Source organism: Rhinolophus ferrumequinum, assembly GCF_004115265.2.
Source record: "Rhinolophus ferrumequinum isolate MPI-CBG mRhiFer1 chromosome 15 unlocalized genomic scaffold, mRhiFer1_v1.p scaffold_54_arrow_ctg1_1, whole genome shotgun sequence".
NCBI lineage: Eukaryota > Metazoa > Chordata > Mammalia > Chiroptera > Rhinolophidae > Rhinolophus > Rhinolophus ferrumequinum.
Window position 1 is genome coordinate 222,282 of NW_022680357.1, and position 21,957 is coordinate 244,238.

The window sequence follows — 21,957 nt, forward strand, 5'->3', positions numbered from 1 at the left end:
GGAAGGAAAGTAATGGTACAACTGAAGCAGTTTTGAAGGGGAGAGACAGTATCATCTAAACAGGTCAGAAGACCACAGCCACCAAATCCAATCCCAGGGTCCCTTCTGGCACCGGCAGTGACCCCAGGGGGCTCCCGCCCATTGCCTGAAGGAAGGGGTTATAGGGTTCCATTTGCCCAGAAAACATACCAACCACAAAAGCAAAACTTCAGGAAATTAATTCTAGGAGCCATTTCCTCTCTCCATGGAATTTGTGCCTATGGAAGTAAACAGTACTTGACCCTTGAATACCCTTGGAGTTAGGGGCCCTGGTCTCCTGCAGTTGTGAATCCACCTAGAAAACTAGCCGGCCTTCCGCATATGGGCTTTCCCAACCACAGAGTTGACCTTTGAACAACTCACGTTTGATTTGTGCAGCCAACTGAAAAAAAACCCACGGATAATGGGACCCACACAGTTCAAACCCCTGTTCACGCATCAACTGTATCCATCTCCCAGAAAACAGCACTTACGGAGCCTTTCCAAAGGCTCTTAGGGAACCAGGATCCTCGGCCAACAGCCCAGGTACACCTTGCACCCAAATTCTTTCTAGCTTTTGGGGGGCGGGGCAGGAAGCCGTGTGTGAAGCAACAGGCAGGCCCCAAGGAGGGGTGCTTGGGAATTAGATCATTAGACACAAGGGACCCCGGCGTGCGCGTGCAGGCTGGTTCTGTGCCATTCACAGCACCAGCGGCAACCCATGAACAAAGCACAGGAGACCTCACGTGAATACCCTCATGAGGTGACACAGTCAGTCAGTGCAGTTTGTCCCCACACACTCCCTGAGGGGTGGAGGTACGATTCCTCTGACAGTCTGTAACACATCCCTGTTCTCATTTCCTGAGTCACCAGGAGGAAACAGGTGGTCAGCTACAAGCGGAAGCTACCCAGGAGCTAAGATGTGGCCACTGGCAAGGCTCCTAATGCTACTTGGGACTCCAGGAGGAAAGCTGAGCGGCCCCCAAAGTGGGAACCCACCCGCACCCCCTATGTCCTATGCCTCGGTCCTGTTTAAGCCAGTCACCCCCGTAAAATAAATGCTGGTGCTCAGCCTCTATCTTCAACCCTCTCCTACCAAGTCTCCTTGAGTCTTACAATTCCAGCCTCATTCAATCTCCGAGGTGTCACTAATACGTTCTGCGAGGACCTCACCATTTCCACTCCTTAAGTGCTGTTTTCCTGGAGCTGGATACAGTTGACGCGTGAACAAGTCTTCCTGTTACCAAGTGTCTTCCTGTTACCAACCTTCTCTGTAGCTTGACATATGGCAGCAGCAGCAGCCTACCCAGAAAACAGGAAATTCTAGCACATTCCATAAAGCCCAAACTTAGTTCGTCTGGCAACCATCTTGCTTTCCCATTTTCAAGTTCACGGCCACCTGGCTAGTGATTAACGTCTAACCTGCATCTCATCTATAATCTTCAAGGGCCTCAGTGATCAAAAGTGGTCATGGAAATGGACAGTCTCGTTTCTAACTTAGGATCTCTGCTCTCCTCCAGCCTAGCCCTCAAGGGCCCCACACAACCTCTCCTGTACCTTCCTCTCCCCATACCCAGGGATCCCAACAGCCCTACCTGCTCACACCCTGAAATTTTCGACCTGTCCTGGCGTGCCCACAAAGTATGGCGTGCCTTCTGCTGGGCTTCCCATGGTGTGTCTGTGGTGAGGCAAACCGCACTGTCGGTGCATTTTCACAAAGGACTCTAGTGAGACTGAGCCCCAAAACAAAGACATCTTTTCAACCTCTGTACAAGTGTCTTGCACAGAAAAAGTCAGAAATGGCAGTGTATCGCCAGCATCTAACAGGCTTTTGTAAAAAACTCATAGCAACCGAATGATTCTCATGAGACGGGGCCAGAACTAACAGTTCCTTGCGCAACAGATGCCCTTAAAAAGAGAAGCTACAAAACCAGTGCAGGCCAGAGGCAAAAGAAACGGAGAGGAAACAGCTCTACTAACTCAGAAAAACTTCGGGAGGGTCTTCCTTTTCCCCTTTAGGGATGCTAAGGGGGCAGAGCAGGAGATCTCAGAGTCCTAAGTCTTTAAATACAGTAAAACACGTGGTAAAGGTCACAAACCCCACAGCCGCAGAACACAGGGTCAGATCCCTGCACCCACCCCAAGGGTGCCTCTGCATCCACACCTATAAAGAAAACAGGACAGAGCTTGTCACCTCACAGCCACTGGCCCACTGCACGTGCACGTTAGTCAGCAGTCACCTCTAAGACGTTTGTCCCTGGCTCTCCAATGGCTTAGAACAGCCTCTGAAACAATCAGCAACTTGTGCTCAGATCTCTAAGCATCCCTAGACAAAACAAAGAAGGAGCGGAACAAAAGTCAGGGCCTGTGCTCATTACAACAAAAAGCCTTACGCAGGTCCCAGCTTCCCGGGAGCGACGTTTTTCTTAACCCCTAGCTAAAAACCCCTTTACGAAGAAAGTTTTATACAGTCGAGTTCCCCTTCACGGGAAGGTGGAGGAAATTAGCAGAAAAGGAGTCTGTATGACACAAGCACGGCTGTCAGTGTGATGTGGGACCTGCAGCCACAGCACCGGCAACTGGTACCCCAGCTGGACCTACGGGCTGATTAGAATCCACCTGCTCACAAAACTGCCTGATGACTCACGTGACGCTCAACTCAGACACACCGCTGCAGAGAACGCAGCCCCGCCATGTCAGTCTGACTGCAGACAGGCCTGCAGAGACCTTCCCACAGGGGCTTTGCTTGTTAGTCAGGAGACAGGACACAGAGTGAGTCGACCTGCCCTCGACATCTGAAAAAGCACAAACAAGCCCCCTCAGCCTAGATCTAACAGAAAGGTCCCACCCTGGAGGGGGGCTGCAGTGAAACCCTAAGACACTGAACAGCTTCAGGGAATCTGAGCGATTATGCAACACTGCCCCCTTGAGGTGTGTGCAGGGTGCTACATGGAAAGCTGGACTCCACCTCCCTCCCAAAGTTTTATTTTCCTCCCCACTCAGCCCACCTTGGAATTCTCCACTTACAGCCACCTAAGCTTGGTCCCCCTACAGCACAAGGAACCCCCACACTGGTGGGTCTCAATTTTTCTATTAAAGGAGCCCTTCTCTCCAGCACTGTAGCCAAGGAGTTGGGAGTACTGTGCCTGTACCCAAACCCCCATTCATGGCTACCCTTGTCCTCACTCAAGGACAATGGGAATTTTAGAATCAGGGGTCTCCCAAAGCTCTTGTAAGTGCTAACACTACAGGGTTGATGGCCTGAGCATTTCTACAAGCCCTGACGTCCCATCTGCTGGCAAGATCCACCTGACACTATTTCCTCAGCACCACGAACAAGATAATTTATGGAAACCTTCTTCTGAATCTAAAATTATCTCAAAATGCAAGAATGGTCATTTGCGTTCTGGTCAAGATGGCGGACTAGGTAAACACTGAGCTCACCTTCTCTAACACATCAAAATTACAACTACGAAACAACCATCGAGAATTGCCTGAAATCTGGCTGAACCAAAGTCCTACAACTATGGACATACAGAAGCCACCTCAAGACTGGTAGGAGGGGCAGACACACAGAACAGGCTGGTCCCACATGCGCATGTGACCATTAAAAATAAGGAGGGAGGGGTGGCCAGTTAGCTCAGTTGGTTAGAGCGTGGTACTAATAACACCAAGGTTGCTGGTTCAATCCCCGCACGGGCCACTGTGAGCTGCACCCTCCCTAAAAAAAAAAAAAAAAAAAAAAAATCAGGAGGGAGATCTCAGCTGCAGAGATCCCATCTGAAGGAACAAGGAATCCCAGCACCATATGAGGACCCCCCAGGCCAGAGTACAAGTGCCAGAGAAATTAGTCCTTGTAACTTCTGGTTGTGAAAACCAGCAGATTATAGCTGAGACGAAGGGCAACTGCCCTCCCAGGAACTCCTCTTTTTTTTTTTTCTTGAGGAAGACATAATTTTCTTTTTCAATTATAGTTGACATTCAATATTGTATTACTTTCAGGTGTACAGTATAGTGGTGAGACATTTATATAACTTACAAAGTGATCACCCCAGTAAGTCTAGTACCCACCTGGCACCATACACAATTACTACAAATATTATCAACTATATTCTCTATGCTGTGCCTTACATTCTTGTGTTTATTTTGTAACTACCAATTTGCACTTCTTAATCCCTTCACCTTCTTCACCCAGCCTCCCAAACCCCTCCCATCTGGCAACCAATTTGTTCTCTGTATCTATGACTCTGTTTTGGTTTTGTTTTGTTTTTAGATTCCACATATAAGTGAAATCATATGTGTTTCTCTTTCTCTATCTGACTTATTTCACTTAGCATGATACTCTCTAGGTCCCAGGCACTCCTCTTAAAGGGACTGTGCTCAGACTTAACCAATGGAATCACTGGCTCTGGGCTCCAGTGCTGGGGAAGCAACTGGAGGTGACAGGAACATGGGGGGGAAGAGGGGAAATCGAGTTGTCTGACTTCAAGACTAGGGCTGGGGGGGGCAGCTTTCTCCCAGACAGCCCTCCCCCTTCCCCGCATGCAGGCACCCTGAGTCTCCATCATTTGCCCCACGTTGGTGATTTTGAGACCCCACCCCAGCCAACTTTCAGGTACATCCAATCAGCTTCCAGTGGCTTTTTCATACAAACCACCTGTCTTGGCTCATGCTGCAGACTTTCCTAGGGTCTCTCAAAGTTTCACAGAACCCACACAAATAGCATCTGGCTTGAGTGTGTCCCATACTTCTGGCTGAGCAGCCCTAAGCCCGGCACCAGCCTTGGTTCATGGCTTGGCCTCTTGAGAAACTTCCAAACATGACATGGGCAGTGGCCATATGTGGACTGCTTTGTGGCTCCTGCCAGGAGGCCCCAGGTGGAGCATGGGCTGCAAGTGAACCTGACCTGCAGCAGGTGGCCAGCTTTGAAATGAGCTGGAGCATCTCCCAGCTGCATCCAAGGACAACGCACCCAAAGGGCAGATTGGGCAGGCACCAGAGCCCTGCTGAGGCAGACCCTGCTCTTAGAGTCAGCCCCTGCACAAGTCCTCCACTGTAGTCACAGCCAGTCCTCAGAACCAATCAGCCAAAAGGCCAATCCCTCCCAATGGCACGCAAACAGCAATCAACTCTCAACCACAACAGGAGGGCACACACAACCCACACAAAGACCACACCTGGAGTGCGTGGCTCAGGTGACCAGGAAGACTGCACCGCTGAGCCCCACAGCACAACTACCACATAAGGCCACTCTACTAAGATCAGGAGACAAAGCAGCCCTCCCTAATACATAGAAACAAACACAGGAGGCGGCCAAAATGGGGAGACAAAGACACATGTCCCAAATAAAAGAAGAGAACAAAGCTCCAGAAAAAGTAACAAAATGGAAAGAAGCAATCCACCATATGCAGAGTTCAAAACACTGGTGATAAGGTCACTTGATCATCTCAGGGAGATCTTCAACGAAGAGGTAGAAAACATAAAAATGGAGGTAGAAAACAAAAAAATCAGAAATTAAAAATAACAGAAATGAAGACTAAATTACAGGGAATCAACAGATTAGATGAAGCAGAGGATCAAATCAGCAATTTAGAAGAGAAGGTTGCAGAAAACACCCAATCAGAGCAGCAAAAAGAATCTAAAACAAATGAGGACAGTTTAAGGGGCCTCTGGGACAATATCAAGTGTTACCAACATTCACATCATAGGGGTACCAGAAGAAAAGAGAACAAGGGATTGAGAACCTAGTTGAAGAAATGACAGAAAACTTCCCTAACCTGGTGAAGGAAATAGACATACAAGTCCCAAACAAGATGAGCCCAAAGAGGCCCACACCAAGACATATCATAATGAAAATACCAAAGGTTAAAGACAAAGAAACACTCTTCAAAGTAGCAAGAGAAAAGCAGTTAGGTCCCTACAGGGGAGCTCCCATAAGACTGTCAGCTGATTTCTCAACAGAAACTTTACAGGCCAGAAGGGATTGGCAGGAAATATTCAGCGATGAAAAGCTAGGATCTACAACCAAGATTGCTCTACCCAGCAAGGCTATCACCTAGAATCGAAGGACGGATAAAGAGCTTCCCAGACAAGAGAAAGCTAAAGGAGTTCATCACCACCAAAACAGTATTACAAGGAATGCTAGAGGGACTTCTTTAAGATGGAAAAAATAAAAAATACGAATAAAATGTCAATAGTTACATATCAACAATTTTTTTTTTTTGCTCCCGCCCCACCCCCCCAGGTTTTTAAGCCATTGTTTCTCAATCTAGTTGTAGGGTGCAGCTCCCTGGCCCATGCTGGTATTATGAGCCTTGTGCTCCACCCGACTGAGGCAGTCGGTCACTGGTTATTGTTCGGCCTCTCATAACAGCTCCCAACAGCTCTCACCGGCTGCTGGCCACTCACGATGGCTGCCTGCCAGCGTAGCCACCGGCCACTCATGGCAGCCCACAGTAGCTCACAGCAGTCCATGGCAGCACACAGAAGCTCACGCCTAGAGTTTCCGACGGGAAGGGGGAATTCCTGCCCATTCTCAGGAATTTTTTTCACTTCCCCATTCCCGAATCCCGAGATACAAACTGTTTTCTGTTCTTCACGATGAATCGTTTCCACAAAGTGATGGCCAATACTACTACCAACCACCTGGGTTCAAGGAGCCGATTTTCCCACCAACTTTTCTCAGGATTCGGGAACTGAAAAGCAAACATAAAAAAATTCCCGAGAACAGGCAGGAATTCTCACCCAGAAACCCTATTCACGCCAACCTCTGGCTGCTCACAGGGAGAGCCGCTCACAATCTTAGCTGTAGAGGGCGCAGCTCACTGACCCATGTGGGAATTGAACCAGCGACCTCGGTGTTAGGAGCACGGAGCTCGAGCCACTGGGCAGTCCCAACAATTATTTTCAATGTGAATGGATTAAATACTCCAATCAAAAGATGCGGGAGGGGGGGTGTGAATGAATAAGAAAACAAGACCCTTACATATGCTGCCTATAAGAGACTCACTGTAGAGTGGAAGACACACAGACTGAAAGTTAAAGGGTGGGAAAAGGTGTTTCATGAAAATGAAAGAAAAAAAGCAGGGATTAGCAATACTTATACCAGACAAAAGGGACTTTAAAACAAAGGCTATAACAAGAGACAAAGGACCCAGTAATCACATTCTGGGTAATTATCCAAAGAAAGCCAAAATGCTACTTCAAAGGAATGTGCTCATCCATACGTTCATTGCAGCATTATGTACATAAGCCAAGACAGGAAGACCACCTGGGTGTCCATCAAGAGGAATGGATAAAGAGGTGGTACATTTATACAATGGAATATTACTCGGCTGTAAAAAATGGAATCTTGCCATCTGCAACAACATGGATGAATCTAGAGGGTATTGTGTGGTGTAATCAGACAACAAAAGACAAATGTCACTTCACTTATAAGTGAAATCTAAAGAACAAAATAAACAGAACACTGATAGAGAACATTATTTTTTAAAAAAATTTTATTGGGGAACAGTGTGTTTCTCCAGGGCCCATCAGCTCCAAGTCGTCCTTCAATCTAGTTGTGGAGGGTGCAGCTCACTCACTGCCCATGTGGGAATTGAACCAGCAACCCCGTTCAGAACTCGAGCTCTGAGCAACAGCCATTTGGCTACCCCAAAAACATTTTGATGGTTGCCTGATGGAGGGGGGTTGGAGATGGACGAAAAAGGGGAAGAGATTAAGTACAAATTGGTTGTTACAAAGTACTCATGGGGATGTAGGGTTTAGCATAAGGAATAGAGTCAATGTATGTAACATGTATGACGTCAGATGGGTACTAGATCTATTGGGGTGACAGATGGGAGGGGGTATGGGTGAAAAAGGGGAAGGGATCAAGAAATACAAATTGGTAGTTATAGTCATGGGGCTGTAAAGCAAAGCATAGGGAACACAATCAATATGGAAATAACTATGTATAATGCCAGTTGGGTACTGCTGAATAACTGACAGCACACCTGAAATATACCAGGGGATGCCAAAAAAACGTATATACATTTTAAGAGCTGTTAACACTTTGATAGTTTCTCAAGCAGTAGTTCGCTGTAATCAGAAGTGTGTGGACACTGATGGTAACCACTCTTGTAACTGCAGAAGTTAAACGTGACTTGTATTCGTCTTTTGTTATCGGTATATATTAATAGTTTTTTTCCTGTCTTAAAATGTGTATACATGTTTTTGGCACCTTCTGTAATGCATGTTAACTATATTTAATAAAAAACTTAAAAAATAATTTCAAAATCAAAATTTTTTAAGTGAAGAGGTTGTGTAAGTACTCAGGGCCCCACGGTAGGAAAGGGGGCCCGAGTTCTGGGAGAACTGGTTACAGATGATACCCCACAACTCACACTGAGTTGAACCTCTTACCAACAAGTAGAGGAAGTGAGATCTGGTTGGTCATTAGGAGACTGCAAGTGGGAAGAAACATGCCTAAAGATGTGTTAAGGGCAGACGGGCAGCTCAGTTGGTTAGAGCGCGGGCTCTAGGCAACGGGGCTGCCAGTTCGATTCCCACATGGGACAGCAAGCTGCGCCCTCTGCAACTAGAATGAAGTCAATGAGCTGCTGCTGAGCTCCAGCATGGCTCAATTGGTTGGAATGCGGGCTCTCAACCACAAGGTTGCCGGTTCAACTCCCACAAGGGATGGTGGGCTGTGCCCCCTGCAACTAACAACGGCAACTGGACCTGGAGCTGAGCTGCACCCTCCACAACTAAGACTGAAAGAACTTGATTTGGAAAAGTCCCGGAAATACACTGTTCCCCAATAAAGTGCTGTTCCCCTTCCCCAATAAGGGGAAAAAAAAAAAAAAAAAGGCACCTAGTGCTTGAAGACTATAGACTTGTTAACCATTCAGTAAATAACATATTCCTCAGAATACAAGACTAGTCTAAAATCCTCACCAATTGGCACCACGATTGGCTATTACTACTGGCCTGGCTGTTCCAAGAGACTGCAGTGGGGAGCAGAGGACCCAAAGTCCAACCCTCGAGCGTCTCACTCTTAGTTTCTCACCAAGGTGACAGCAGAACTGACTCCACAGAACCAACATTTCCTCTGCTTTGTCTTCACCCATTCTATAAAGGCCCCTAAATTGGACCTACCCACTGATCAAGACACCCAGGACTCTACTTCCTTTTATTTAAGGGCTGGCTAGCCAGTAACACTTCTGAAGCCCATTAAAGGACCTAAGAACATACTACCAACAGCCTGTCAGTAACCAGCTCTCACGAGGAGCTTCAGCGTCCGTCCTTCACCCCCAGCAGCAGGGACCAGGGAGCCACAACCAAACCTTAACACCAGACTCCTAGGTGAGGTGGAAAACAAGCTTATCAGAAGACACCACTCAGGCCATTCAAACCAACACTTAGGAAAGAAACAGCAGCAGCCAAGCCACACCAGGATGAACTAACTGCTGCTACATCCTTGGCTGTGAGGCTTTCTCACGCAGACCAAATTCAATAAGCCAAGTCAAAGCGTTGCCTGTCAGCCTACTCTTGGTTCCCAAGCACGTTCAGTAGGGGGACAAAGCCACAGCCTCTGTCTGAAGTCACCAGATTGGAGGATGAATCAACTCTTCTCTAGAAAAAGCCTCCAGCAAACTTGACAGTCGAGAGGAAAGCACTTCCCAAGGAGGGCCCCCAGGCATTTGAGATATGCTTCCGCCAGCGAAGTACTTTCTGCTGTTGGCTGATTTTCAGCTCTGCATAACTAGTGTTTCCCCGAAAATAATACCTAGCCGGACATTCAACTCTCATGTCTTTTGGAGGGAAAATTAATATAAGACCTGGTTTACTTTACCTTAAAACATAAGACCAGGTCTTGTAATTTTTGCTCCAAAAGACCCATTAGAGCTGATTGGCTAGGTCTTATTTTCAAGGAAACAGTAAGATTCACGCTCAACAACTGAGTGGTAGGCACAGGCAAGTTTCATAAACTCAAGACTCGAGAAACAGAAAAGGGTCTCTCGAGGTCAGGGACGGCTTCTCGTAAGGCCAAGGCACGGCGGTGACATTGCAACTCATTGGCCCCTCCCCAGGTGGGAACACTGCCCCCTTGGAAGGAGAGCCCTTTCCACCCCCCACTATTAAAGCTCCCCACTCAAGCCTCAAACAGCTACGACCACAACCCTCTGGGTACAGGCAGGAGTGGCCCAGGTAGACCAGTCTCCCTACAGCCCTCTGCCCAAGCCCTGCCACCTTCAGAAATGGGGCGCAGGGTCACTCACTCTGAAATACAAAGTAATGCCTCTACCTTCCTTCTCTTACCAGCTAACCTTCACCAACCACCCCCGCCCGCCCTTACCATCTCATTCCAGGGCCTCTTCCCTCAGATTTAGCCTCTCCAGGCCTGAGCAGGCAGATGCGTTTGTTTCCTTCAGAACAGATTTCAGAATGAAAACGAGGTCACAACACTAGGGACTCCATCCTGACTCTACCGTTTCGATTCCCAGAGCCACACCCCCCACACACACTTCACTTTCGGCCTGTAAGGTAAGCGAGGTCACAGGATCTCTGCAGCGAGCAGATTGCTCAGTTATTCTCCTTCCTGCGGAAGACCCAGTGGGTTGTCCACGTGGACAAGTCTGAACACTGTCCGTGCCAAAGACAAACCTGATTTGTTTGAACCCCACCCTGAGAAAAGAGCCAAAAGTACCACTTCAAGAGGTAAGGCTGCTATAAACAGTAAATTCATTTTAAGACCAGCATGTAAATACATGTGGCAAATTTGGGGCAACACTAATGACAACACACATGCTCTTTACTGACCCCATTCACACACCCAACCTCTGCGGTGACCGGGAAGTTTCATCTCTACTTTCAAGGACACTGCGTGACCGTTCCCCCCTGGACCAAGTATCAAACACTTTTTTATTCCAGTTACTGCCCTGGAGGAGGATCCAAAAGAGGAAAACTCCCCACATTCCTGAGGAGGGGGAAGAAAATTTAACTAAAACGATGGTTTTTAATGGAATCCAGAAATATGGTTACAATTACATAGTCCGACACAAAAAACCCGTGGGTGATCAGGAGTTGGAAGGTTACAAAATAATGGGGTAACACTGGGTATAGAAGAAAAGCTGTTCCAGAGCCTCAAGAGGCAAGCTAATAGGGCCTCTCCCTGCGGTCCTGTCTGTGGTCACCCCTGCAAGAAAAAGTATCCATTAAGCTCTGAGTCCCAACATTTTACCCTCCCACCCCACAATCCGAGCCCAAGACGTGTCTCATCTCTGTAGGTATAAACACGTGTGAGTCTACAGATCCGTTTCCTGAGATCATTTCCTTCCCTCCTTCCCCACCCGCTCTGCTGCTCTCCCAGCTTTCCAATCGAGCCCTCAAAAGGAAGCCACTTCTCAACAAAACCTTGCTATCCCATGACCTCTGTTCAAGTACAGTTTTGAGTTTTACTTACCTGGAGTCCATCTTGCCAGGGCCAAAGCCACCTCTGTCCCCACCACCCCGGCCCCCTCGGAAGCCCCCGCGGTCCCCGCCTCGGCCTCGGTAGCCTCCCCGATCGTAGCCTCCTCTGCTGCCGCGGCGGTCATCTCCATAGCTACCCCCTAGGACCAAGAAACATGATGCGTCACACCCCAAAGTCCCTCCCACCTTCCCTTGAGCCTCCCTGCTTAAAACTAAGGGCTTGCTGATCCCAAACCTCACCCCAGCTGTGCCTCTCCCTTACCCATGTGAGAGCCTCCTGGGCCCCCTCCGGGGCCGTCTGGTTTAGGGGCCTTACATTGGTTGCATTCATTCCTCCAAGAGAAGTTCATGTTCTCACATGTACTAAGGAAAAGCAAAGACCATTAGTTTGGAGGGGGTGGTGAGTAGACCCAGACCTAGAATTAGGAGCAGACCCGGGACCTTACAGACACAGTGAGAAACTGAGGCCTGAGGCCTCCAGCAGAACTAGAACAAAAACTGCAAATTAGTCCAGTACCTCCCACCAGTGACCTTACCCAAGAGCAAGTTCTCGGCCACCTGTCCCATCAGTGTGGCCTTGACACTCATTAGCTTGGAAAACACACTCCTCCACCACAGTCCCACGAGAAGACTCACGTGTGAGGAGACAGACAGAAACATGAGGCCCCCCTCCCCTCACTCACGGGTTGGGACACTTCCAGTCGCCAGCTCGCTGCTGTCCCCCGCCACCGCCGCCGCCGCTGGGGAATCCACCCCGGCCCCCACCACCGCCACCGCCTCCACCGTAGCCTCCACGGCCCATGGGTCCTGGAGCAGAGACAAGCGTGCGTCTAGTCTGCGTCCCAGTTCAGCCAACCTCACCACCTCCTCCACACGAGCCCCACCGTTCTCCCACCCGCCCGTCACGCCCTTAGTGGCATCAGGACAGCTCACCTCCACGCCCTCGGCCTCCACGCCCATTGCCACCGCCCCGGTTGAAATCTGCTCGCCGAGTAGCAAATGAGACCTTGATGGGATTCCCAGAGAATTCTTTACCTACAGAAATAAAGGAGGTGTGAAAGGGAGACTTTTTATGAAGACCCATGGGTCCAAAAGAACACTTGGTACAATCAACGAGGTAAAACTGCCTTCCAGGTTTACAAGCTGAGATGTAAGCGAACAGAAGACGACCAGAGCAGCAGGTGCACACGTGCTGGCAGACGCCGTCCATCTCCCAAGGCCCATGTGTCCTCCCCCTGCCCCGCAGCCCCACATACCGTCAAACCAGTCAATCGCCGCTTTAGCAGAAGGCGGGTCATCGAACGACACTGTTGCCTCTCCCTTCAGCTTGCCCGTCTCCCTGTCCGTGTACAGATTAATCATGGGCTGTCCCGTCTTCTTGTTCGTCTGAATAAAGCAACACGAGGTCACATCAGGCTTCTGGGATATGCAGTCCCACCAACTCCCAGCGTCCCCCTCCAGAACCGGGGACTGCTCATGGCCACATGTCAGGTCCTCTTCCTAATGTCCACTTCCTTCCTCACAAGCAACGAATGAAAGCCACTGATGCCGTCTCTTATCGTATTAAAAGATTCAACTAAAGATTGTAGACTACGGTTAAACGTTCAGGGTGCTCTTTTTTTTTTCACTGATTGTGCTTTGTGTTCTGCGATTTCTTTTAGCTAATGTTCTGTACTCAACAAACTGAGCTGACAGCCACCTCCTTTCACTAATGTCTGAGATGCAAAAGCCGGCAGCATAGACAGTTATCCCCTGCTTCCCCCCCATTACCTTAATAATACCGATCTGCTTGAAATAGTCGGCCACAGACTCGATGGTGACATTCTCGCCCAGGCCCTGCACGAAGATGGTGTTGTTGTCGGAATTGTCCTGTTCTGCTTGTGGAACGTTCCGGAACACAGGAGGAAATGTGAGTCAGGAGAGGGAAAACAAAGCTAGAATGAGTCCGTGACTCTTAACCTAACTTTAAGAAACACCCTACAGGGGCAAGCCAGTAAGCTCAGTGGGTTAGAGCACGAGCTCTCAACAAGGTTGCCGGTTCAATTCCCACACGGGGACGGTGGCTGCGCCCCCTGCAACTAAAGACTGAAAACGGTGACTGGACTTGGAGCTGAGATGCGCCCTCCACAACTAGACTGAAGGACGACGACTTGGAGCTGATGGGCCCTGGATAAACACAGTTCCCCAATAAAAATTTAAAAGCACCCTACATTAAGCTTTCAAAATGACTGTGGGGGGAAACCACTGATCAGTTGTTTCTGATACATGCTCATTTACAAACCACCACGAACTACAGCTACACGTAAACCCGCTTCGTTTTCCTTCTCCAACCCCGCTTTTTCACATTCCTTTAAGTTTCAAAGAGCATCCAGAAGTGCTGATACCACTTTAGCCATTTTTTTATGCTACCTCAGGACTCACCAGAGTCATGGCGTGATCCTTGGTCCCGAGGGCCTTAAGTGACATGAAGGAAAAAAAAAAAACAGGGAAAGAGAAGCGGTTAGTCAACAGGTAGACAGACAAGGAAAAAAATTATTAAATCCAAACTCTTGTAAAGTATCATTAAATGCTCACAGCCTCACTTCAAACCCTGTCCTGGGTGCCTGCCCAGAGAATCCTAGGCATGGCTGGGGAAGACACAGGCCCCTTTCCTTCAGATCTGTATGTAACTTGAGTCCCCAGAGGAACTCCACACTTCAGAAAATGCTGCCTCCCCCAGCTCAGGCTGGGAAATGTCCTCAGCACAGATGGGGGTGGCGGGGGGCAGGAGGGAAACCCATTGAAGTTTTAACAAACCAACTCATAGCTTGGCCCTGGTCTCTCAGCCGGAGAGAAACGGGCTTACCACCAGCAATGTGATATGCATCCATCCAGTTTCTCCAGACTTTAACACCAAAGACAGATTATCCCTTGTGGAACAATTTTCAATTTCATCTTTAGAAACCATTCTTTAAAACCATGTTGTTTCCCCAAAACCACTTGACAATAAAAAGACATAATAGCTATTGTATTTTTAAAGCATGTCCCAGGGAACAGACCAGAAATCTTATTTCCATAATGCAGCCTCTATTTTTTTTTCCAGAGACCATCTTTGACCAAAGTTTCTCTGAATTCACCATATAGAAATGTCATACCCACATTAAATGACACCTAAATCATGAACCGGGCCTTTGGCTTTAAATGGTGAGACAAATCAAGAAACCTTTTGTTAGTTAACCAAACCAGTAAAGTTCCAGCTTACTGGGAGACTTCTCAAATTTGCCCTTCTCCATGAATTGTTTGTGCCGTTTAAGACCTGGTTATTTCCCGTGAGCCACATGCTCCCAAGCTTTCTTGCAGTGCACACCTTCCTTCCCACAGCTAGTTCCTATGTGCCCAACTGAGTTAAGTACGTGTACGTAGAATTGAATTGACATCATTTAGGATTTAATATATAAATACACCAACATCACCATCCTCAGGGCAGGGTAGGATTTCACATCCCTCTTCCAGAATTCAAACATTTGGAGGTTGTTACGTATACACACACACACGCACACGCGCGCGCACACACACACACACACACAAACTAGCCTTGAACACACTGACCAAAAGGACCTAAAGCCAAGTTGGTACGTGTTCCAGCGCACACTCCAGTTTTTCATAATGGTGACCACTAATGCCAGGTGTGGCGACACTGTCAGGCCTACTAAACACCGCTTTGTGACCCTGGGTCAAACCAATTTGGTACAAGACCACAGCTGAGTCTCCCTTGGCCTGCCTCCAGGTTAGCACGCACCTGGCAGCAGGTGGAATTCTACCCCACCCCTTTCTGGAGGTGGTTCTGGACACTTCAAACCTTCGACACTTAAAACACGCTAAGACATCTGCAAATGAACAATCAGACAAAGCATTGCTGGGAGTTGGGAATTTTGGAAACTCTGTTCACTTACCACCAAATTTATTGAAGCCACCTCGGTCACTTCCGCTGGAGAAGACAAGTTAGAAGAAAGGACATGAAGCTTCCAACAGCTACAAAAGGGCGTTTTTTTGTTTGTTTGTTTAATATTCCCCAAACAAGGGTATGTGTTTTGGGAAAAAGATGCAAGTGGCTACTAAGATACATTCTCCTTCCTGACCACCCCTTGCCTGACCTTTGAGCATGTCACACACACGTGTGCAATTTCTCAGACACAGTTTTTAAGAATTTTGCTTTAAAAGGTTATATGTCTATTTCCACTAGAAAAAAAAATGACCCATTTTCCTTGGTTGTTCTTCCAACGTGGATGTTTTTTCCTCTTGCTGCATGTGGTTGACAACCTAGTAGTTGGTTTAAAAACTACCCAGTTCACCCAGTAGACATTTCACACCAGGCTGGGGTAGCCCTGAACACATTTTTGTGGTTTTTTGCTTTGAAAGCAGCAAGCAGACTCAACCCCCATTGCATAAAAAGTCAAAACCAAAGGCAATTTCCCCTAAAGCGAGACAAACTTAGCTAAACCCTATCCTAACTACTGAGCTGTTTTTGATCTCCCCCAAGCCCCGGGGTCACCCCTTCTACACTGCGAGAAGAGCCGAGTATTTTGCAATGTCACCTTTCATACCTGTGGCACATAAAATGCAGAGCAAGTTAACAGTCACATAACAGTTGTTTTTTTTTTAAGTTTTGCATTAAACACACTCACACAACAGAGTTTTCCTCATTTTTGTATAGTTTTTGAGATTGCCCCCACCCACCTCTGAATACTTACCATATGTATATGCATACATATAAACTCACATTTTAAAAACCTACTTTCTCCAAAAAAAAAGGAGAAACACACTGACGTTCCTCCCCTTTTCCAGGGAGACAGAATGTCGTCGTTCAGATCACATTTACCAACAGATTTGACAAATACTGTAACATCAAATCGAAGGTGTTACTTCAACTACAGCAGAAAGGGGAGCAAAGACGGTCCCGTTGGACAAGTGACCAGGAGAAGGGGGACAGTGGAGCAAATAGGGGGGACACCACTGTCAATCGTATTTTGTCCAAAAGGTCTGCACACTTCAAATAGCCCCATAAACCAAGTCACAAACAAAATCATCCGTCAGTCAAATTACTGCAAATCAAGCTTGTGGATTCAAAGGACTACAGAATACGGGAAGAGTAGCCAATTCCTGGAAGCTCAAGTCAGGTTAACCGTTAACAACTGCCCTCGAGGACACATGGGAATACAAGGTGACAAGTTTCCCTCCTACCAGGAATGGGATCATCAGTGTCCCTTGCACAGAAAGAAGTCTTTACTTCCATGTTTCTTGCCTAAGATATCAATGACTCCAACCCATACATACCCATGTGTTTTTCGTTTTCCTTTGGAAATATAAGTGTCAGTACTCAAATCTCTATTCAGAGGTGTGGGTGGGAGTTCAGGCTCCCAAGTTGTCACAAAAATAAAATGGGGATGTTGGAAGAAACAGTCAATGCCCCTCAACGAAAGCCCTCACAAACCCCTAGAATAAGACCACCCATGCACTAAGTAAGAGACTAGGCTTCAAAAGAGTCATGCAACCCCCCCCCCCACTGTGGCACTCCCTGGCTCACTAAACACCTACCCCATGCCGCCTCTGCCTCCACGGCCACCTCCACGGCCTCTGGGTTCATAGCCACCACTGCTGCGGTTGTAACCGCCACCACCGCCCCGGCCGCGGCCCCCTCGGTCCTGCTGGCCTCCCCCGTAGCCACCGCCGCCACCACCACTCTGGTCCTGACTGCCATAACCGCCGCCACCGCCGCCAACACTCATGGGGGGCTGATCTTGGCCGTAGCTCCCTGTCAACAGAAAAAACAAAGATACTTTAAGAGAAAACTGAAACGGTGTAAAACGGTTCAACAGCATCAGGGGATGAATACAAATAAAAGGACTAGGGAACAAGAAAATCAATTTTAAGAAGCCTTTTAGGGTAAGGGCCAAACAAAACACAAATCCTTCCAGAAAACAGGTATGAGACAGAACTGAAGACACCTGCTCACCTCCCCCGCCTCCACCACCCCCTCCGCTGCTGCTGTTGTACTGGTTCTGTTGTCCGTAGCCCTGAGGGGGATTATAGGAGCTTGGCTGCTGTCCGTAGCCTTGCTGTTGGCTGCCATAGCCAGACTGGGGCCCATAGCCTCCACTCTGGGGCTGCCCATAGCTGCTGCTCTGAGAACCGCTACCGTAACTATGGAAGAGGAAAAAGAAAAATGCCAGCATGTCCAAAACTTGCTTTCACTTTGTACATCCCATTCTCTGAACTCTGACCTCAACAGACACCCCCGCTACCCCTCCTAAGTGCCCCTTATAGATTCAGCCCTCCTGTTTCTGGCCTCCCCCCACAACGCCTTACCTTCCCGACGTGTTGCTAGGAGCTGGCTGCTGGCCATAGCCAGGGTAGGAAGACTGCTGCCCGTAGGACGACTGAGAACTCTGGCTGCCGCCATAGCCACCCGCTGAGCCATAGCCCTGGGGAGCTGACTGAGTGCTATAGCCTGCTACGTGGAAAAGAGAAAGGAAGTCATAAAAGCTACAAGGAAAGAGAAAGGCACAGAATGAACTGAAGAAAGCATTACATGTTACCTAATGCTCTACTTGAAAAGTCGCCTCTTAGAACCTGTTTAGAAATCTTGCAACTCATAGACAAAGGAGTTACCCTTCTCTTCTATGCTAAGGCTCATGTTCCAACTTCCACCAGCTTCAGAATTCCAATCTCAACGCCTTCATCCCAAAGCCCGTCTCCAGGACCACCAGTAAGCACAGCCCCAGAGGCCCCACTCGTTAACAGCACTTCAACCTACTCAGCTGTGCAGTATAAAATAGGACAACCCACATTCTCTACACTGCAGGACCTCAGGGCAAACTCCACCGCTCTAGGTAGCACATGATAACAGTCTGACTTCAAACATCTTCAGGCAAATCATGTCCTTCCTGTTAAGTATTAAAAGCCTACAACTTGCTCCCTTTAGTGAATACTTTCCCCACATTTCACCTTCATGCAACACAAATAGAAAAGTAAAAAGCCAAAAATGAAAAGAAACAAGCCCATAAGCGTTTGGTTTGAAAGGACTCAGATGCCAAGGGTTATAGACTGGATGAGGGACAAAGAAACATGTGACAGTTAACACTTCAGCTTAGGTTTAAGAAAAGCAACATTCAGAAAGAGCAGGAAGAGGCGGGGTGGCCCACTAAAAAGAGACTCACTGTTCTGGGTCTGTCCGTAGGAGCCGTAGCTGCTCTGGCCATAGCCGGAAGTGTCCGCTGACTGGCTGTAACCACCGTAACTCTGCTGTCCGTAGGGCTGATTGCTCTGCTGGGAATAGCCCTGTCCAGGCTGGGTGGGGTAGGCCCCATAGCTGGAGCAAAGAAAACCGGTGCAATCAGGAAACCTACCTTAGCAACCCTGGCCCTCCGCAACCTCTGGACGCCCAGAAAATACACTCACCTTTGGGTTGCTTGTTGGGTATAGTCTGCAAAAGAAAAAACAATCATGTCACCTTCGCCTGTCCCTACGAGAGGAGAGCACAAAGCAAAGAAAAGGCGCATTGCTACGAAGACTAAGAGGCCGCAACACCCACCGGCAACACCAAGTCTCGGCGGACACCCACCGTTCCCGGCCCGCAAATTCAACCGGCATCGGAAACCACACGCACTCACACACGTCTGGTTTCCACCACCGCTCTGGGAGGAAGGCCCGGCCGAGGGTCGAGCTACACAAGCTAAGGTCGGAGCCGCCGCAGCGGGACGGCCTTGAACGCAGGCCGGAGGCAGGAGGCAGCGCTGCTCCGGATGTGGCTCCGTGCTCCAGCCAGAACACAAAACCGCCCCCGGAGCGGGCCGCCTTCTACTGTCCGCCCCCCCTGGTCTGCGAGGCTGGGGAAGCGGCCTTTCAGCGCAAAGCTAGACACCCGAGGGGGGACCCCGGGCGTCATCGAGGCGCTGGTCTCGGGAGACGAGGTCACCGGCTCTCGAGCCCCGGGGCTGAGGCTCCCCGGAACCCGTTTTCTCACCGCCCCGCCCTCCCCGAGGCTTCCAGAGGGGGCGAAGCGCCCCCAACGAAGACGCACCGGCCAGACCCCCGCTCCCCACGGCGCCGTAAACGAGGGGCTTCCCCGCAGGGACGGGCCAAAAGACCGGGGGAGGGTGTGGCCGCTCCTTCCCGTTCCCACCGCGGAAAGAGGAAATTCAGGCGGGAAAACGCGGGGGCCCGGGCCCCACTCCCCTCGGACGACCTCCAGGCACCCCGCCTCCGGGAAACGGGTGCGCGGCCCGAACCCCGAGCCACCGCCCCCGGCCGCGTGGCACCCGAGGCGGGAACGGGGAGGTCCCGCCCCTTCCCGAGGGACCCCGGGGGCGGGGCCCACACCGGACGCGCCCCGCCGCGTCTCCCGCCGAGGGTCTCGCGACAGAAAGCCGCCCGACACGGGGCGGGGGCGGGGGGGTTCGCGCCACGAGCGAGGGGGGAGGGGCCAGCAGAGCGCGTGCGCCCGCCGAGTGCCCGGATGCAGCACTGCGACAAAGCGGGCCCCACGGCCGGGCCGGGGACCCGGGGGGAACGGCCACGGACGCCGCGCGTGTCCATCCGCGTCCCGCGTTTCCAACCGCCCAGGGGCTTCCCTCTTACACGGGCTCACCGTCGTGGGGCTTCGTAACGGGGCTGCGAAGGGAGGCCCTCCCGCCCCGCGCCAGGCGCCAGAGCGGCGAAACAAGATGGCGACATCGGCCTCCCCCTTCCACCCTCCGCCGCCGTTTCCCGCCACCGCGGTACGAGACGCTCCTCTACGCGACCGCCGCCCGGTCTCCCCGACCCACAAAACCGCCGCTGGGCGGGAACGAGGCCCCCCGTCGGCGCGCCCCTGCCGCCTCGCGCCCTCACATACCGTTTGAGGCCATGTCGGCGCACGCGCGCACGGGCCGACACGCAGCGAGATCCCGACACTACGGAGCACCGACGCCTAGAGGACTGAGCAGCCCCGCCGCCTGCGTCGACGTTTATGTACGCTTCCCCGCCTACGTACCGCGGAGGAATGTTCCAAAGGTGAAAGTAAGGGGGGGAGTCCGAGCGGCCGCCTCCCGCTCTACGGTGAACATAGACGGCTGAGCCGACAGAAGGGAAGCACGTCGACTAAGAGGCTTCCAATAGTATGTAGAACCATGTGTTTTCTAACAAAAAACTCCGATTCGCTCTGCAGGACTGGCCCACAATGATCTCTACCCCCCTAAAATAATGGTACGGTCTGATTACCCTCTGGGGGCGGGACGAGGGGGGGCCCAGGGCATCGGCGGACGGAACTGTAGTCAAAGCCTGGAACCGCAGGGCGGAACCGAAATTTCTCGGGCGGGCCCGTTTCCCTGGGCCCCACTTTCACTGGGGACGACGCGCCCCTACGCTGCACTCCCCTTGCACTGCACCAAGACGCCTCGTAGCTCGGGCGCCATCCTCCCCGGCTCTTGAAAGGACGTTTGTGTCTTCCCTGAAACACCCCCGCCCCCCCCCCCCCCCCACCCCGCACCCCCCCCCCCCCCCCCCCCCCCCCCCCCCCCCAACCCCCCCCCCCCCCCCCCCCCCCCCCCACCCCCACCCCCCCCCCCCCCCCCCCCCCCCCACACAACCCCCCCACCCCCCCCTCTTGCAGAGTCGCGTTTCCTTCGTCCTTGCCAGGGTGTGTGGATTGTGACGTTTCAGCTGCAGGACAGCATGCAGCGTCGCCTGACGCCGCGCTCATCGCCCCCCCAAACCCGCGGGACCTCAGTTTAGAGATGAGATGAGGGGTCTCTCAGTCTTTTACTGATAAGGAGCTTCTCTTTATTTTCCCGAAGCCCTACCAAGCACCACTGTGGACATCCAGTAGTGACATGTTTGTATAGGGCTCAAGTGCACAGTTAATGGTTTTTTTTTTTTTCCCCATCACGATCTTGGGAAGCAAGTAAAGCTGTGCCCATTTGATAGGGAAGGAAAGCGAGGCTCAGAGGCCAAGTGCAGCGAAAGGTCAGGGGTTCTCATTCGACCCCAAGTCTGTGTGGCTGCAAAACTCGCCTCTCGTTGGTGACGTGAACCCTTTGCGGGGCCCTGAAGTCTGTCCACTCCCTGGGAAAGCAAGGACAAAACGCGACGGTCGAAGTAACCTGTAACTTGCCTGGAACGGGAGATTTGAACGTATGGAATAAAACACCACCAAGGAAGTCATTCCTGGTTCACAGGCACACAGATTGTCCTTCCCTACATACCTGTGACCTCGGTTCCAGAGTTCCTTTGTAGGTTGGACGTGTTTTCCCGGAGAAACAATTGAGGGCTACGCCCTAGGCCTGCCCACAAACTGCTGCTAACCCCGATTTAGGCCCTGATGGCCCTGTCCCCCACCCCTACCCGCATTGAGAGGGCAGTGTGACTCTGGAGTAAGGGCAAAGGGAAATCCATCACTCATTCATTCGTTAATTCTACAAATATTAAGTGTTCTGGGCACTGAGGATGCACAAAACAGATGAAGTAATT

General features: G+C 50.5%; 1 protein-coding gene across 2 annotated transcripts; it reads right to left on the reverse strand.

Annotated features, from left to right (window-relative positions):
• Nucleotides 1–10,993: 10,993 nt before the first annotated feature.
• Nucleotides 10,994–20,480, reverse strand: FUS (FUS RNA binding protein). 2 transcript variants are annotated; one of them, XM_033101638.1, is made up of 15 exons: nucleotides 20,345–20,480; nucleotides 18,910–18,934; nucleotides 18,669–18,820; nucleotides 17,818–17,959; nucleotides 17,465–17,652; nucleotides 17,047–17,263; nucleotides 15,405–15,439; nucleotides 13,894–13,926; nucleotides 13,243–13,346; nucleotides 12,729–12,858; nucleotides 12,406–12,507; nucleotides 12,156–12,279; nucleotides 11,735–11,835; nucleotides 11,465–11,612; nucleotides 10,994–11,197 (listed from the first exon to the last, which is right to left on the reverse strand). In XM_033101638.1, the coding sequence occupies exons 1-15, from the start codon at nucleotides 20,355–20,357 to the stop codon at nucleotides 11,158–11,160; spliced, it is 1,554 nt and encodes a 517-aa protein (XP_032957529.1). In that variant the 5' UTR covers nucleotides 20,358–20,480; the 3' UTR covers nucleotides 10,994–11,157. The 2 variants fall into 2 exon arrangements, with proteins under 2 accessions (XP_032957529.1, XP_032957528.1); XM_033101637.1 differs by having other exon boundaries at nucleotides 17,818–17,962.
• Between the last annotated feature and the right edge of the window lie 1,477 nt (nucleotides 20,481–21,957).

Bases quoted from the DNA above. Each gene is read 5' to 3' on its own strand.
- FUS (XM_033101637.1), bottom strand. The intron at 17,653-17,817 runs GTAAGGCGTTGT...CCTCTTCCATAG, and splicing joins CCTAGCAACACGTCGGGAAG to TTACGGTAGCGGTTCTCAGA. The intron at 15,440-17,046 runs GTAGGTGTTTAG...TGTCTTCTCCAG, and splicing joins GGAGGCAGAGGCGGCATGGG to CGGAAGTGACCGAGGTGGCT.